Source organism: Pongo abelii, chromosome 7, assembly GCF_028885655.2.
Source record: "Pongo abelii isolate AG06213 chromosome 7, NHGRI_mPonAbe1-v2.0_pri, whole genome shotgun sequence".
NCBI lineage: Eukaryota > Metazoa > Chordata > Mammalia > Primates > Hominidae > Pongo > Pongo abelii.
The window spans coordinates 139,523,689-139,538,637 of record NC_071992.2 but is presented as its reverse complement, the minus strand read 5'-3'; the positions used below and the strand labels follow the sequence as shown (position 1 = coordinate 139,538,637).

The 14,949-nt window shown below is 50.1% G+C and overlaps 1 protein-coding gene across 3 annotated transcripts in view; it reads right to left on the bottom strand.

The window, feature by feature from the left end:
- Positions 1-1,027: 1,027 nt before the first annotated feature.
- The window catches only part of FAM83A (family with sequence similarity 83 member A), a 28,954-nt gene continuing 15,032 nt past the window's right edge, over positions 1,028-14,949 (bottom strand). Inside the window, exons 3-4 of one of the 3 annotated variants that reach the window (XM_009244067.4) lie at positions 3,666-3,934; positions 1,028-1,579 (exon numbers count right to left, since the gene is read on the bottom strand). In XM_009244067.4, the coding sequence (XP_009242342.3) occupies positions 1,569-1,579; positions 3,666-3,934 (280 nt within the window). In that variant the 3' untranslated portion in view covers positions 1,028-1,568. Of the gene's footprint in view, positions 3,935-8,973; positions 9,252-14,949 lie in introns of those variants that run through there. The other 2 variants (XM_063726469.1, XM_024251121.3) reach the window with 2 other exon arrangements.

The window sequence follows — 14,949 nt, the reverse complement described above, 5'->3', positions numbered from 1 at the left end:
CTGTCTCAAAAAAAAAAAAAAGTGAAATATTTGAAGAAGCTGCTTTGACAATTTCATGACAGGCCAGCAGGGTCAGTAGGAAGACTATGTGAAGGCGAGGCAGCCCTTCCTCCCCTACGTTCTGGAGGGACAGAGAGTGAAGGTGGTCTCGGGGTATCTGAGTATTCGTCTCCCCTGTGAGAGCAAAGCTCCTCACCAATATTCAACGAGGGAGGACTGACTGTGCCCTTGGACTGTCTGTAGCACCGTTGTAGCATCCTGTGGGTCCAGAGAGATACCTTTGGTCTCTGGGCTCTTATGATGTAGGTGGAGAGACAGGAGAGCATCAAGTGCAGGTAACAGATCATTCCTAGAAGAGAGGGGGTCTGAGGAGCAGGGTTGATCATTAGCAACCCACACCTCAGTCCATGTTGGCTGACTGTCCTGTAGATAGGTCCTATGATCCTAAGTCCCTGGCTTGGGGGATGCGTTTGACCCTAGGTGAGGTACCCCAGGACATGCAGATCATAGTATTTCTTCATTCTCTTATGTTCTGCATGGTGGCTGTTCACATGCAGGTCCCTCCCAGCCCTCTCTGTGCCCTGGGAGTTCTTTGAGGCTGATAGATGCGTGTCCCGGAGCTGACACGGTGCCTGGCACATGGGAGATGCTAAGCTACGGCTGTTGAAATTCACACTGTAGTAGATAGAGACTCCATATGTTTAAAGACACGGAGTGACACTCTAGCAAGCAGGCCCCAGCAAGGGAGGTACAGGTATGATTATAACCCAGAACAGAATTAAAGATGGAATGTGACCCGGTTTTGTAGGATTTGAAAGTTGGATAAAGACTTCTTCTGGCTTTCAGACAGACAATTGCCAGGTGTGTAAAACCACCCCTAATCCTCTGGTGGAAATAGTGTGTGTGTGTCGGGGGGTCTTGGGAATCCAGAGCAATGGCCCAGCCTGGAGTTGAGGGGGTCTCAGAGGCTGTATCACTCGGGCAAAGCTAGATCATGGTGCAGGAAGAAACAACCCCCAAATTGCAGTGGCTTAAACAACAAAGGTTTATTTCTTGCTCACTACATATCCATTGCGGGTTGGTGGGGTGGGAGTGGGGGATTCTGCTCATCGCTTAGGACCCCAGGCTGGCAGAGGAGGGTTTCAACTGGAGAGCTGCTTCTATGTGGCAACCTGTACCCAGGCTCTCAAAGCTTCTGCCTGGAAATGACCCTCAGCCCTTCTGCTCATGCTCCACTCGCCAGGGCAGCCCCGACCTAACCTCCCAGCAGGCAGCGCATCACACATTACGGGTGCCTAGGAGAGAAGAAACTGCACCTTTGTCAACAAAGATGACCACGGAGGGGAGACTGCTGATGGACAGTGGTTAGGAGTAGGGGGGCTTGTTCCCACCTGCAGGTTCTCCCGTCTCCCAGGACTGAGCTCAACACAGGCACCGGCTGAGGCCTTTGGAAAGCTGGGCTTGGGAGCTTCTGTGACCTGGCAAGCTTTGCCTTCCTTAAACTTTCTCAGCAGATGGTGAAATCCAATTTGGAATGTTCAGCCAGGCCCAGTCATTCTAACCTCATCTCAGCCGTCAGCTGTGAAACAACAAGGTCAGGGCTGGGGTTGAGAAAGCCATCAGGAACCAAAGCGTTGTTTTTTTGTTTTTGTTTTGTTTTGTTTACTTTTAGGAGCTAAGGAGGAAAAAAGTGAAGGACAGGAATATAATAATTAATAATAATAATAATAAAAGAAACCAGAAGCCAAGATGCCCCAGATCATGCTGGGAGCAGTGGAGAATTGGAACAGAGGGATGGATGGGCAGAGGGGACTGGGGAAGATGCCACAGGCTGTCAGGGGTCAGAGGCCACCAGGAGGAAGAGCTCTGTGCTCTCGGCCCTCCACAGCGAAGGCTGAGCTTCCCCGCCAAAAACTGACAAGGGAGGAGAGGGCCCAGAAACAGGAGAAGGATGTGGAGTTGGCACCTGCTCCCCTCTGGCTGCCCAGCCTGGATTACATACCACTGACCCCGTTGTCACACCTGAGGTGCAGGGTTAACTGTTACTTTCTCTGGGAAGTGTCTCTGACATCCCACCCACCACAGGGCTGGCCAACCCTCCTCTATGCTCTCTCTCTCTCTTTATTTTTTTTTTTTTTCTGTGATGGAGTCTCGCTTTGTTGCCCACGCTGGAGTGCAGTGATGCAATCTCAGCTCATTGCAACCTCTGCTTCCTGGGTTCAAGCAATTCTCCTGTCTCAGCCTAATTTTTGTATTTTTAGTAGAGACGGGGTTTCACCATATTGGTCAGGCTGGTCTCGAGATCAGGTAATCCACCTGATCTCAGGTAATCCACCCACCTTGGCCTCCCAAAGTTCTGGGATTACGGGTGTGAGCCACCATGCCCGGCCCCTCCTTTATGCTTTCTAAGCATCTTATATTTCTTTGCACTCAGCTAGGCTGTGCCCTCAGGACCTAGTTCCACCCCAGGAACAAAGAGGGGCACTGTGAATTGAGAAGGAATGAATGATGGGGCTTGTGAGGTTCAGCATTTATTCCTCAGGAGGTGACCAGGCTGGTCAGAGGCACCTAGATCTGGGGACAGCTGAGCCCTCCCTGCTGCTCAAGACTGGCCTGGGCACTCAAGACTGGCCTGGGCACTCAAGCTCCTAGGTCCAGTCTAGACTCCAGGGACCTCCAGGCCAGCCCAAGGCTCTTTGAAGCAAGAATCTGAGTCTACTAAACTGCCTTGTCCAACCCAACACCCCAAACTCCTCAGCTAGCTCCATCCCTGGTGGCTACAGCTTCAGATGGCTCCCCCATACAACTCATAGATACAGGTTCTGGGGCCTCACCCCTAACTCACTGGGCCCAGGGATACCCTAGTATTAGCCTTTCTTAGGAGGAGGAGTTTCCCCAACTCTCCCGAAACATCCAGAATGTTCCCACACCTTCTCCTCAGTCTTTCTTTCCTGAATTTCTTGGGAGTGGACCATTCCTGGGCACTGGGAACCAGAAATACCAAACTACCATCTATCTCTCGGTGCCTCTGTTTACCCATTTGTAAAACTTGGGCTGCATTTCCTGCTTCTTACGGAGTTTTGGGGACCATTAATATTAAAGCCTGGGATGATTTCTGGAAGACAGAGACTCTGTTTTCATGATTTTGTCCTCTAGCTGCCCCACAACCTCCCTGGAACCTTCTGGAATGTGCTGCACAGATCAAACTAGAGCGGGGAACCCAAGGACTGGTGGGGGCCGGCAAGCGGATGGCCTGGGGCCTGGGAACATTGAACCATGGCAGTGATTTTGAGTGTCTTTTCAAAGGGAAGTGGCTTAACGCCACTCGTCGTTGAGGTGGGTCTTGGGGTCTCAGGGAGTGCCCAGCCCTGGGCCTGCGGAGGGCAGCAGGGGAAGGGACCTTCAGAAGTGAGGGGAGGCCTGCAGGAAGGGCCTCCAGGTGGGAGTCAGCCTAGGCACCAGGCCCAGCTGCTCCAGCTGCAGCCGCGTGGGCCTGTAGGCCCCCAGGTTGCTGTAGACGGTGGCGGGCGGGCCGTCGTGGGGCCGCGGGGAGAGGTGGGCCTGGGGACTTGGGGCTCCCCAAGGGCCGTGGTGGTGCTGGAACCGGGGCGGTGGAGGCGGGTGTGGGGCCGCGGGGCTGCTGGGCCCCGAAGATGCGGACACACTTCGGGTACGGGGGTGGCTGCCCCCTGAGCGGCCGCTGAAGGGGTTGGAGGACGTGCGGTCACTGGCGGAGCCACTGCTGCTGCTGAGGCGGCCATTGGCCAGGGCTGCTCCGGGCGGGACGGGGGCGACCAGCCGCGGGGACTTCAGGCCCATCACGGGCTTGGAGGAGGCGTAGAGGTGGCGGAACTCCTCGTCAAACAGCTCCACCGCCTGACCCGTGAACTTGGAGAGGATGTTCCGGTGCACGTGTCCGCAGAGCCAGGTGAAGCTGGAGGGGAAGAGGAGAGAGAGTGATGGAGGAGAAGGGGGAGGGAGGGGGAGGGGAAGTGGAGGAGGAGGGGGAGGAGAGGAAGAGGGAGGGAGGAGGTGGAGGAAGGAGAAGGAGGGAGAGGGGAAGTGGGAGGGGGAAGAGGAGGAGGAGGGGAGGGGGAAGGGAAGTGGGGAGGGGAGGAGGAAGAAGAGGAGGAAGAGGAGGGGAGGGGGAGGAGGAGGAAGAGGAGGACAGATAGGAGGCTTCGCTGGGCCCAGGCCCCAAGATCCTCCTGGGGGACCAGTCTGGGAGTTGTGGGTCCCCTTGGGGCAGGGACGGAAGGGGACCAACCCATGTCCACTGCCCCTCCTCTCGGGCTCATTTCATCCTGGCAGAAACCCTGAGAGGGAGACATTGCGACACCTCTCTTAAAGACGACAAAACTGAGGCTCAGGGGCCAGAATGTGTTTGCGGGGGAATAATTTAAGATGCCAGAGCGAATCCCTGGCCTCAAGGCTCCCTCCTGGTGCTCAGATTGCAGCCCCTTAGAAGCTCCCTGAGGAGGCAGAAGGGGGCTGAGTCCCAGGCGCCCGGACTCTGCGCTCTGGGTAGTCACCCAGCAGCCGGGGCCTTCTCGTCTCCACCTGTGGAATGAGGAGCGCCAGCGCCTTTAACCACACAGGGGTCAGGAAAGCCCCTGCAAAAGGCGGCTGCTCTTGGGAAGCCGGGCTGTGTTTTCATGAAAATCTAAAGCGTTCCTGAAAGAGGATTCGGCTCCATTTTCAGGCACAGGGACCCAGCAGGGATGAGTGGAGGAGGAGCACCGTGCGCCTCCCGGAGACGCTGACAGGAGTGGTTTATGGAGGAAGCACCCAGACACCGGGCGGGGGCTGTCGGGGGGAGGAGTGGTGGACGACACCCTCAAGGAGAGGCCTGGGGCCACCACTTACAGGTTTTACGGAAAAACAAAATGCCTAAGGCAGTTATTACTTTGTATGATTCCCAGATTTTTTTTTTTTTTTTTTTTTTTTTTGAGAGTCTTACTCTGTCACCCAGGCTGGAGTGCAATGGTACGATCTCGTCCCACTACAACCTCCGCCTCTCGGGTTCAAACGATTATTCTGCCTCAACCTCCCGAGTAGCTGGGATTACAGGCGCCCGCCACCACGCCCAGCTAATTTTTGTATTTTTAGTAGAGACGGGGGTTCACCATGTTGGCCAGGCTGGTCTCGAATTCCTGACCTCGTGATCCGCCCGCCTCGGCCTCCCAAAGTGCTGGGATTACAGGCGTGAGCCACCTCGCCCGGCCTGGTTCCCAGATTTAACCCAAACTCTTTTCTGTTTCTGATGGAAAACTCCTTTCATTCCTCCCCCCGCCCCCTCAATGCTTGAAACTCTGGTAACAGCATACACCTCCCGAGAGCAACAGGCTAGAGGCTCCTGGGGTCCTGCTCAGGTGAACTTGAAGCAAAGGGGAGAGGATGGTCGGGGGAATGGTCGCCGAGCCGGGACAGCGCCAGAGCTGAGCAGAAACGGGCCCGCCAAAGATAGGATCGCAGCCCCCAGCCCCCAGCCCACCTGTCTTGCCACCCAAAGTCCTGGCCTCAGCCCGAGGTTGGGAGTTCCCTGCTCTGTGAGGCAGGGCGGGGCCGCACAAGGCTCGGATAATCCTGGGAACAGCAATGAGGCTTTGTTTAAATCTCACCTCCCGCCGGGAACCACCCACACCCCCAGAGAGGTGAGCAGCTGATGCCGAGCCAAGCACCAGCCCTGCCACGGGACAGGAGGCAAGCAAGCGCAGGGACAAAGGGCCGCCCTGCACTCAGAAGCCAGTCGCCCTATGTTGTCTGAATCAGGCTGCATGGGGCAACATAGCTGCTGCTTTGCTCAACAGAACAAGTCCAAAGAACAAGTCCAAAGACGTCCTGGCAACTCCTCAGGTCCCCAGCACCTGTGTCCCCGATTGCACTGTGCCCCGCCCCAGACCTCCCCCCCCCCACACCTGCACACCCGCGCATCTCATCCTTTAGCTTTTCTTTTCTTTTTTTTGAGACGCTGTCTTGCTCTGTCGCCCAGGCTGGAGTGCAGTGGTGTGATTTCGGCCCATCGCAACCTCCGCCTCCTGGGTTAAAGCAATTCTCTGCCTTGGCCTCCAGAGTAGGTGGGATTACAGGTGCCCGCCACCACGCCCGGCTAATTTTTGTATTTTTAGTAGAGACCATCTTGGCCAGTCTGGTCTTGAACTCCTGACCTCGTGATCCACTTGCCTCAGCCTGCCAAAGTGCTGGGATTACAGGTGTGAGCCACTGCTCCTGGCCATGCTTTAGCTTTTATACTTTTGATCACAGCCCATGAGCAGAAATACATTTTCTTTCTTTTTTTTTTTTGAGACAGAGTCTGGCTCTGTCACCCAGGCTGTAGTGCAGTGGTGTGATCTCGGCTCACTGAAAGCTCCGCCTCCCGGGTTCACACAATTCTCCTGCCTCAGCCTCCCATGTAGCTGGGACTACAGGCGCCCGCCACCATGCCCGGCTAATTTTTTTGTGTTTTTAGTAGAGATGGGATTTCACCGTGTTAGCCAGGATGGTCTCGATCTCCTGATCTCGTGATCCACCCGCCTCGGCCTCCCAAAGTGCTGGGATTACAGGTGTGAGCCACTGCGCCCGGCCAATACATTTTATTTCTATTGTTGTTTGACCCATAAATACGTAGCATTCACTTAATCATCTTTGGCTCATGACCAAACTCTACTCATTGGTCTACTCGTCACCCATTTTCACTTATTTAACTATTTAATTGGTGATTTTAAGTAATATAGTAAGCACTTATGAACCCACTACCTAAAAGAAAAGGTCACATCATTTTTTAAAACTTTTTTCTCTTAAAAAAATTTTTTTTGGCAGAGATGGGGTCTTGCTATGTTGCTCAGACTGGTCTTGAACTCCTGGCTTCAAGTGATCCTCCCTGCTTGGCCTCCCTTAAGTGCTGGGATTACAGGCATTAGCCACCACACCTGGCCAAGGTAGCATCTTGAGGATAGTCCACATCTAGCCATAGGGTCCCTCCTTGCATCCCTTTCCCAGGACCCCTGAACTAGACCTCAGCACACCATGAATACTGTGATCATAATGCCCTTGCTTTCCTTTTTCCATAATTAAAGAATTTTTTTGTCTTTTTTTTTTTTTGAGATGGAGTTTCACTCTTGTTGCCCAGGCTGGAGTGCAGTGGCGTGATCTCGGCTCACTGCAACCTCTGCCTCCTGGGTTCCAGCACTTCTTCTGCCTCAGCCTCCCAAGTAACTGGGATTACAACCATGATGGCTAATTTTTGTATTTTTAGTAGAGATGGGGTTTCACCATGTTGGCCAGGCTGGTCTCTAACTCCTGACCTCAAGTGATCCACCCACCTTTGCCTCCCAAAATGCTGGGATTACAGGTGTGAGCCACCACTGTGTCCTGCCTGCAGTACTTCATTTTTGACTCTTGTGTAATATGGCACTGATGGCTGTCTTGTGGTGCATTCATCACCTCCCTCTGCTAGGCATTTGGGTTCTGTTGTGAACAGTGCTGCTGTGAACATTCTCATATACGTCTTCTACCATACATGTGGACCAGCTTCTTGTGGAAATATCCTACGAGTACAGTTGGTGGGTCATAAACTAGGTGAGTATTCAGCTTTTGGAGAAAAGGCCAAAATCTTTTCACAGTCATTGTCCCAATTTGCAATCCCATCAACAGGGTGTGAAAGATCCCTGAAATCCACCATTTGGTATGGTCAGTCTTTTTTATTTCTGTGCTGGTTGGAGAGGTGTGAAATGGGGACTCATTCTAGCCCTGACTCACATTTTCCAGATGTCTCATGATGCTGCACGTCTTTCCACATGTTTTTTTTTTGTTTTTGTTTTGTTTTTTTTACCACGTGTTGCTTCCTTGGTGAAACGCCTGCTTATGTCTCCCACCCACTTTTCTGCTGTGCTCTTGTGCTCTCGTGAGTCTCAGCACTAATCTCTGTCAGGGGTGTGCATCTTGAATAGCTGCTTCCAGTTTGTAACTGACTTTTCACTTTCTTTAAGATGTCTTTCTTTTTTTCTTTTCTTTTCTTACTTTTTTTTTTTTTTTTTTTTTTTGAGACAGATCTCATTCTGTCCCCCAGGCTGGAGTACAGTGGCTTGATCTCAGCTCACTGCAACCTCTGCCTCCCGGATTCAAGTGATCCTCCCACCTCAGCCTCCCGAGTAGCTGGGACTACAGGCGCGTGCCACCACACCCGGCTAATTTTTGTATTTTTAGTAGAGACAGGATTTTACCATGTTGGCCAGGCTGGTCTTGAACTCTTGACCTCAGGTGATCCACCTTCCTTGGCCTCCCAAGGTGCTGGGATTACAGATGTGAACCACCGCACCCAGCCAAGATGTCTTTCAATGAACCAACATTCTTAATTGTAATATAGTCAGATTAAGCAAACTTTTATGGTCACTGCTTTTTTTTTTTTTTTTTAATGTGTGTATGTTTTCTTTTTAAAGAAATCTACGAGAGTTTTAGTTTATTTTCAACATTCATATTCTTTTCAACTATTGCAAGTTGATTTGTAAACAAATGCGTGCATGGTGGGTAGTAATCCCGTTTTACATACGGGGAGTTATTTTTTCCAGTTCCTCCTTTCCCCACTGCTCTGGCATGCCCTGTGGTGTGTGAATCTGTGCCTGAGCTTTCTGTTCTGTGTGTCAATTTGTCCCTCCTCCAATGACACATTGTCTTGATTACTGCAGTTTCATGACAAGTTCTGAACTCTGGTAGGGCAAGTCGTCCCTGCTTGTTTTTCTTCTTCGGATTTATCTTGGCTATTCTTGGAAAAGCACATTTAACATCATGACCCACAAGTACATAACCACACGATAATTTCCAGAACATCCTTTACCTCAGCGTGCTCTGATTATTTTTATTTTATTCTGTGTCATTTAAAAAAAATGCTAGACATCATCTACTAAATTGATTTCACACCCCACTAATGGATGGTGAGACACAGTTTGAAAAACTGTATTCTTTCAGGACACTGAATGGTCAGAACCCAATGTGCTTTTATTTATTCATTCAACAAATATTTGTGGCCATGTATAATGTATCAGGTGCTGTATTTACTGTACTCCATGCCAGGAAAGCAACAGAGAAGAAAACATACCCAGTCCAGTCCCTGACCTCATGTCATTTACAATCTTGGCTAATCAAGTTCACAAATAAATAATTCCAAATCATGATGGGAGTGAAGCCATAGAGGATAAGAGCGCTCGGGGTAGGGTGATCAGAGGTCTCTGAGGCAATGATCTGGAAGCTGCCACCTACAAGATGAGGAGTTAGCAAGCTAGAGACAGCAGGAATGAGCTCTCCGACGGAGGGCATGAACAGCAAGTGCAAAGGCCCTTGGACTCGAAAGAGCATGAAAGACTGAGGAAGCGGCCAGTGTGGCTCCAACACAGTGGAGGAGTTGGGGAATCCTACTGAGATAGAGGCCCTGGTAAGGATGTAGATTTTTGTTGTTGTTGTTGTTCCTAGAAGCAGTGGCGAGTATTGAAGGATTTTAAAGTGGTTTGATCTGGTTTGTGTTTCTGTTCCTGGGAGAGAAAACCCATGGGTGGCAGTGGGGGCGGGGCAGGAGGCCAATTAGAAGCCAGGATGATGTCTTGCTGTTGTTCCCCATGCTGTTTCCAAAGCCCAATTTTGCCTGCCTCTTCCCCACCAGCGCTGAAATAATTCTCATCCTTCAAGGCCCAACTTCAGCCAATGGCACTGACCTCCTGGACCTGCCAGGCAGAAGTGGTGGCTCCCTCTCAGCTGACCCCAGAGAACTTCTTTAGCTCCTGCTGATCTCAGAGCACACACACTAATCCACTCTGCCCACTCAGCAGTTTTTCTTGATAGCCCTGGCATGGCACCTATGCTGGGGTCAGACCCTCAACCAGCCCTTCAGTGTTGAAATGCACAACCTCAGCCCTCTAGCCTCAGCGGAGGAAGCAGGGCTCTTCAGTTTGGGAGAACCATATACAACCAGAAGGAGGGGCCAAAATACCTGAAGCCCCCAGGTAGCGGGGCTAAAAGAAAGGGATAAATGGCCCCTTCTGTTTTTTTGTTTTTGTTTTTGTTTTTGTTTTTACTGGAAACAACTCTAAGGGGTGACTGGTCCCAGGGAAGATGATCCCCTGAAAGGCTAGTAAGCAGATCACCTTTGAATGTCAAGGGCAAAATCATTGTTGGTGTCCTGTGCTCCCTCCACGAGCTGGCTCCTCCACAGCTCTCAGGAATGACAGTAAACACAAACGGCCCTGCATGTATTCAGGCTATGGCCGCCTTCCTCCTGGGCTGCACATCAGGCTAACCAGCCCAGCCCTCAGCTTCACAGGGACTGGACCCTAGTCAAGGAAGCTGGTGACCCTGGATCAGTTGCCTCCCCTGTCTGTGCCTAAATCCCCCACCCCACTTCTGTCAATTAGGAGGATGATGCCTTCTTCAGAGTGTTGTCATAAAGATTAAATCCTTATTAAAGTCTGTTTTTGTTTTGAGACAGTTTCACTCTGTCACCCAGGCTGGAGTGCATCTCGGCTCACTACAAGCTCCACCTCCCAGGTTCAAGTAATTCTCCTGCCTCAGCCTCCCTCGTAGCTGAGATTACAGGCGCATGCCACCACACCAGCTAATTTTTTGTACACACACATATATATATATATTTTGTTTGTTTGTTTGTCTGTTTGAGACAGTCTCGCTCTGTCACCTAGGCTGGAGTGGATCTTGGCTCACTGCAACCTCTGCCTCCCAGGTTCAAGCAATTCTACTGCCTCAGCCTCCCAAGTAGCTGGAATTACAGGCACCCGCTGCCACACCTGGCTAATTTTTTGTATTTTTAGTAGAGACAGGGTTTTGCCATGTTGGCCAGGCTGGCCTCGAACTCCTAACCTCAGGTGATTCACCCGCCTCAGCCTCCCAACGTGCTGGGATTACAGGTGTGAGCCATCGCGCCCCTCCTGATTTTTTATATTTTTAGTAGAGATGGGGTTTCACCATGTTGGCCTGGCTGGTCTCAAACTCCTGACCTCAAGTGACCCACCCTGCTCAGCCTCCCAAAGTGTTGGGATTACAGGCATGAGCCACCACACCCGGCCCTTATTAAAGTTCTGATCACACCTGGCCTAGTCCCTGACATCCTTCAGCAATGTTAGTTCTGCTTCCTCCTGCCCCTGCCCAAGGCGAGGGCCCCCCAGCTGCGTGATGGACTCTGGAAGGGCAAGTGCAAATTAAAAATGAGATGCTTAATTAAGGGAAGAGACCTTCCCCTTCTTCCTTTTCTACTTCAAAAATTTTAGCTGTATGCAAATCACACTCCATCCTCCCGTGTTCTGGAAGAAGGTGCACCTGACTGCAGCTGTCCTCTGACTCCACAAGCAGAACCTCCCTACTGAATGGGTTGGATCCACTTCACTATATAAAAGAGTGAGGTTTTGTTCTGCCTGCTGTCTCTGTAGTGAGTTGCCCATCACGTGCATCATATTCTGGTCTAATGCTTACTTGATAACACAATTGTTTTCCTTCACTTCTACTTTCGTAGGGAAGTTTTCTGAGAGGAGATTTTGTTTTTCATTTTAATTCCCCAGTAGCTCCCATAAGACAGGGAGAGATGAACTCCACTCCCATCTGTCTTGTGTGGAAATGGTTTCAGACTTCTCTGCTGGCTTCTTTACTTGCAGAGTGGGCTGGGCAGCGGGGCTGAGAGGGGTTAGGCGTTGGGGGCTGGGGGAAGGCATGTTTTCCAGCACTTTCCCTCTAACAAACCCTGCAGAAGGATAACACACAGGAAGGGCCCTTACCTCCTGGAATAGTGCTTCACAAATAAAAAAATTAGTATACTTTCATAATAATAGCTCTTTTCTTTCTTTCTTTTTCTTTTTTTTTTTTTTTTTTTTTTTGAGACAGAATTTCTCTCTTGTTGCCCAGGCTGGAGTGCAATGGCGCAATCTCAGCTCACCACAACCTCTGCCTCCTGGGTTCAAGCTATTCTCCTGCCTCAGCCTCTTGAGTAGCTGGGATTACAGGTATGGGCCACCACACATGGCTAATTTTGTATTTTTAGTAGAGATGGGGTTTCTCCATGTTGGTCTGGCTGGTCTCTCAAACTCCTGACCTCAGGTGATCTGCCCACCTCAGCCTCCCAAAGTGCTGGGATTACAGGCGTGAGCCACCGCGCCTGGCCAAAAATGGCTCTTTTCTAATTCACAGAAACCCACTGGAAAGTGAGGTCAAACCACTTTATACAACAGACCAATGTTAGTTAAGCATAAAAATGCTGGTAACAGTAATAATCACGGCCTGCCTGGTAAAACTCACTAATCCTCTTCAAACAGACCCTGCTTGGAATTATAATTATTAATATCGAAATAAATTTGAAAGTATAAGTAATACCAGTGTCTTAAACAACAATACACTCTTAATTGACCTTTTTTTAGTGCATCTCAGATGCCCAGCAGTGAAGTATTTACACTTGCTGTTTTACTTAATTCTACAACAATTCTAATACAAATGGAGTGTGTTATTATTTTCCATTTTGTTCTGATGAGGAAATAGGCCCAGAGAGATGACAGGTACACAGCTATTAAAAGTTGGGTATAGAAGCTGGGCGCAGTGGCTGACGCCTGTAATCCCAGCACTTTCGGAGGCCGAGGAGGGTGGATCAATTGAGGTCAAGAGTTCGAGACCAGCCTGGCCAACATAGTGAAACCCCCGTCTCTACTAAATATACAAGACAATTACCCGGGTGTGGTGGCACATGCCTGTAATTCCAGCTACTCAGGAGGCTGAGGTGGGAGTATCGCTTGAACCAGGAGGCTGAGGCTGCAGTGAGCTGAGATCACGCCACCACCATGCTAGGCAAAAGAGTGTCTCAAAAAAAAGAGTGGGATACGACCTAACACATTCAAATTCTTGTTCTTCTAGGGGAAAGCATAATGTATGAGATATTGTTTGGTTTAAAAGTGAAATGATATGGATTTGAGGATTCGAGGGTGGAACAATTCATATGTTGAGAAGTTGAAGACAGACATTCTGTTTTCCTGAAGGTGTTAAAGGGAAGTTTATCTTGGGAATGTGTTTCAGCTTCATCTGCCCAGCGTTTGACACCATTTGGTAGAGGGAGGAAGCCTCCACTCCTAGCGCAGTTCTGATCTCCCTGAAATGTCTGAAATCCCTCCCGGTCGCTTAAGCTCCTTCATCAGTTTTCATCATGCACACAGATAATAAGAACTTGTTTCTCAGCCTTTTATCTTTACATCTCTGTTTCCAAATGACTGTGTTCCCAGGCCTTCTCCTTTTTTCCACAGAGATAACCGCCCCATGGTCGTGTGCAATGCAGCTTGTGGGTCCTGGGAGGGTGCAACGTTTCTCAAAAATAATTGCCTAATCTTGAACTTTGGGGAAGGACGTTATAGATAAGAGCCTCTGGGTAAGAAGACTTCTTTTAAAAAACATCCAAACTTTGATCTACTGAAGTTCAGATCACTTTATTTATGTTTTATTTTTTTATTTTTTTTAAGGGAGAGTCTCACTCTGTCATCCAGGCTGGAGTGCAGTGGTGCGATCTCGCTCACTGCAGCCTATGCCTCCCAGGTTCAAAGTGATTCTCATGCCTCAGCTTCCCCAGCAGCTGGGATTACAGGTGCGTGTCACCATGCCCAGCTAATTTTTGTATTTTTAATAGAGACAGGGTTTCACCATGTTGGCCAGGCTGGTCTCAAACTACTGACCTCAGGTAATCCACCCGCCTTGGCCTCTCAAAGGGCTGGGATTACAGGCGTGAGCCACTGCGCCCGGCCCAGATCACTTTAAAGTGTATCATGTGCTTTGGGCTACTGAGGAGACAGCTCAACTGCACCTGTTCTTTGATTTCAAACTGTACCTGTTCTTTGATTTCTTCCCCATGTTCAGGGAATCCTCAGCTATTCTAGCCCTTGGCTCAACCTCCTTCTTCCCTTTAGTGATGCAAAACCTGAGTTCCCCAGGGAAGAATGTGTGCCTTGAAATGGAGTGTCAAGAGTGCTGCAAGAATTCCTCAGCTAATATTCACAATCGCCGAAAGGGGGAAACAACCCAATGTCTATTGATTGATGACCAGATAAACCAACTGTGGTCTATCCGGTCCATGGAATATTGCTCAGCCACAAAAAGCGAGGAAGCACTGACACACACTACAGCTCGGATGAACCTGGAAAACGTTATGTTAAGTGAGAGAAGCCAGCCACAAAATGCCACATATTGAAAAATAATTCCATTTACATGAAACACCCAGAATAGGCACTTACATGGGGACCCTCAGTGCTATGAAGGACATTCTAGACCTCAAGGCAAGCTGGGCAGGAAGGTGTGAACTGCACTTGTGTGAATGTGCCTCCTAAGCCACATTCTCTTTTTTTCCATAGCCTTGTTCTCCTACCTTCAAATTCTAAAAAGTTTGAGGACGGAATGACGTATTTTAGAGATTCTTCTCTGAAAACTTGCCCCACCCTAGGCCTGAGTGAAGGGCAGCCATGTTTTTGCCACATGCCAAGTTCCCTTCTGCCACCCCTGCCCCAGCCACAGGTTACTGGCTCAGGGGTGGACACCAGACTCAGATACAGCTCATCCACTGGTTGGTGATCTGGGCTGACAGAATGGTTGGACCAGGGGTGACGGTGGTGGGGGCTGGGCTGGGAAGCCCCAAAGTTTAGGGATGAGGAGGTCAGATTTAACTTATACAATCCATGAGGCAGGAGAGAGAACCAGAAAAAGTAGCTAAACAACAGGCCTGTGGACCCATGAAAGCCAGAGTGAGCAGCTTTTACCCTAGCTTTTCCCAGACTTGGGGAGGCCTGGCAGCCGCTGGTCCTGCCCTTGGCTGTGCCTGAGATTAACTGCCACAGCCTTACAACACCCCCTCCCTTCCGCCTTTACTTAGCCAGTTTAAGTAGATTTTCTGTGCCTTACAGTGAAACAGCCTTGACGAACTTAATAGGAACCAAA